The sequence below is a fragment of the Penaeus monodon genome, chromosome 20 (genome assembly GCF_015228065.2).
Source record: "Penaeus monodon isolate SGIC_2016 chromosome 20, NSTDA_Pmon_1, whole genome shotgun sequence".
NCBI lineage: Eukaryota > Metazoa > Arthropoda > Malacostraca > Decapoda > Penaeidae > Penaeus > Penaeus monodon.
Genome location: NC_051405.1, coordinates 30,700,983 through 30,701,937, shown reverse-complemented (window position 1 = coordinate 30,701,937; position 955 = coordinate 30,700,983). Strand labels below are relative to the sequence as shown.

The 955-nt window shown below is 49.2% G+C and overlaps 1 protein-coding gene across 1 annotated transcript in view; it reads right to left on the bottom strand.

The window, feature by feature from the left end:
* LOC119585758 (splicing factor U2AF 50 kDa subunit-like) overlaps positions 1-459 on the bottom strand; it is a gene marked incomplete at its 3' end in the record, with an annotated part of 12,332 nt that extends 11,873 nt beyond the window's left edge. Inside the window, 1 exon segment of the mRNA XM_037934466.1 lies at positions 249-459. Coding sequence (XP_037790394.1) covers positions 249-285 — 37 coding nt within the window.
* Positions 460-955: the final 496 nt, after the last annotated feature.

The following is a 955-nucleotide window of genomic DNA, read 5'->3' as shown; positions in this document are numbered from 1 at the left end:
TCAATGTATTTCGCTTAATTTGTTTACACACAAAAAAGCTCAAAATTATGGCTTTCCAAGGAAACTCTCCTTCGAATTTCCTCCAGCTGTTTCCCCTTCCCCAACTCCAGGCGGAGGGAAAACAGGGCGCATTTCGGGAGAAGGGCTTCCAGGGAGGAAATCCGGAGCCCGAAATAGGGACGGAAAGCCCTTCGTCCCACAAAAGCCCTAATAGGACTCCGCCTCTCGCTCCTCCTCCCTTTCCTCACCTTTCTCGGGCTTCTTCTCCTCCCTGTCCTCTCCCATCGCTTCCGCGTCCTCCCGCGCCTCGGAAAGTCACTCTCCTCGCCCCTGCGCCGCCAAACCGGAGGGAAAACGGGCAAAATTCGGCAAAAATCCAGCAGAAAGTCGCGGTCGCATCCACACCGGCACTCCGTCGATATCCAACATGGCCGCCGATAAAGCATGCTGGACGCTCGGCTCCCGATGATGCTGATTGGCTGGTCGGTAGCCTCTGGAGACGCTGATTGGCTGGTCGGTAGCCTATGCTGTCGCTGATTGGTCGCCTAGTATAAGTACGTGGGTGGTGATTGGTCCAGAGAAGAGGCTTTGCGAAATCTCATTGGATCGTTGGTGGTTTTTAAAGGCGATGATTGGTCAGTTGTGCTAGAGGGAAGCGCGGGCAGTTTGAATGTTTGTTTTAATCAATAATTTAATTATCTTACGATTAGAAGTAATCCCATTTGTTTGTAGGCTTTATCATCATCATCATTTTACTGATTTCTACCATCGAGTTATTTTCACGATGAAGACAAAAGTTAGGGAATGCGCGACTTCTCTCAGCAGTTACAATCAGTTGTAATTGGAATAACAGATTGTTACTGCGTCTTCGTGGCCATGAACAAACCATCCTGGTTTGGCCTGAACGCAGTTTGTATTTATAAGACTAAAGATATTCTGTGCGGGTATTGCGGGG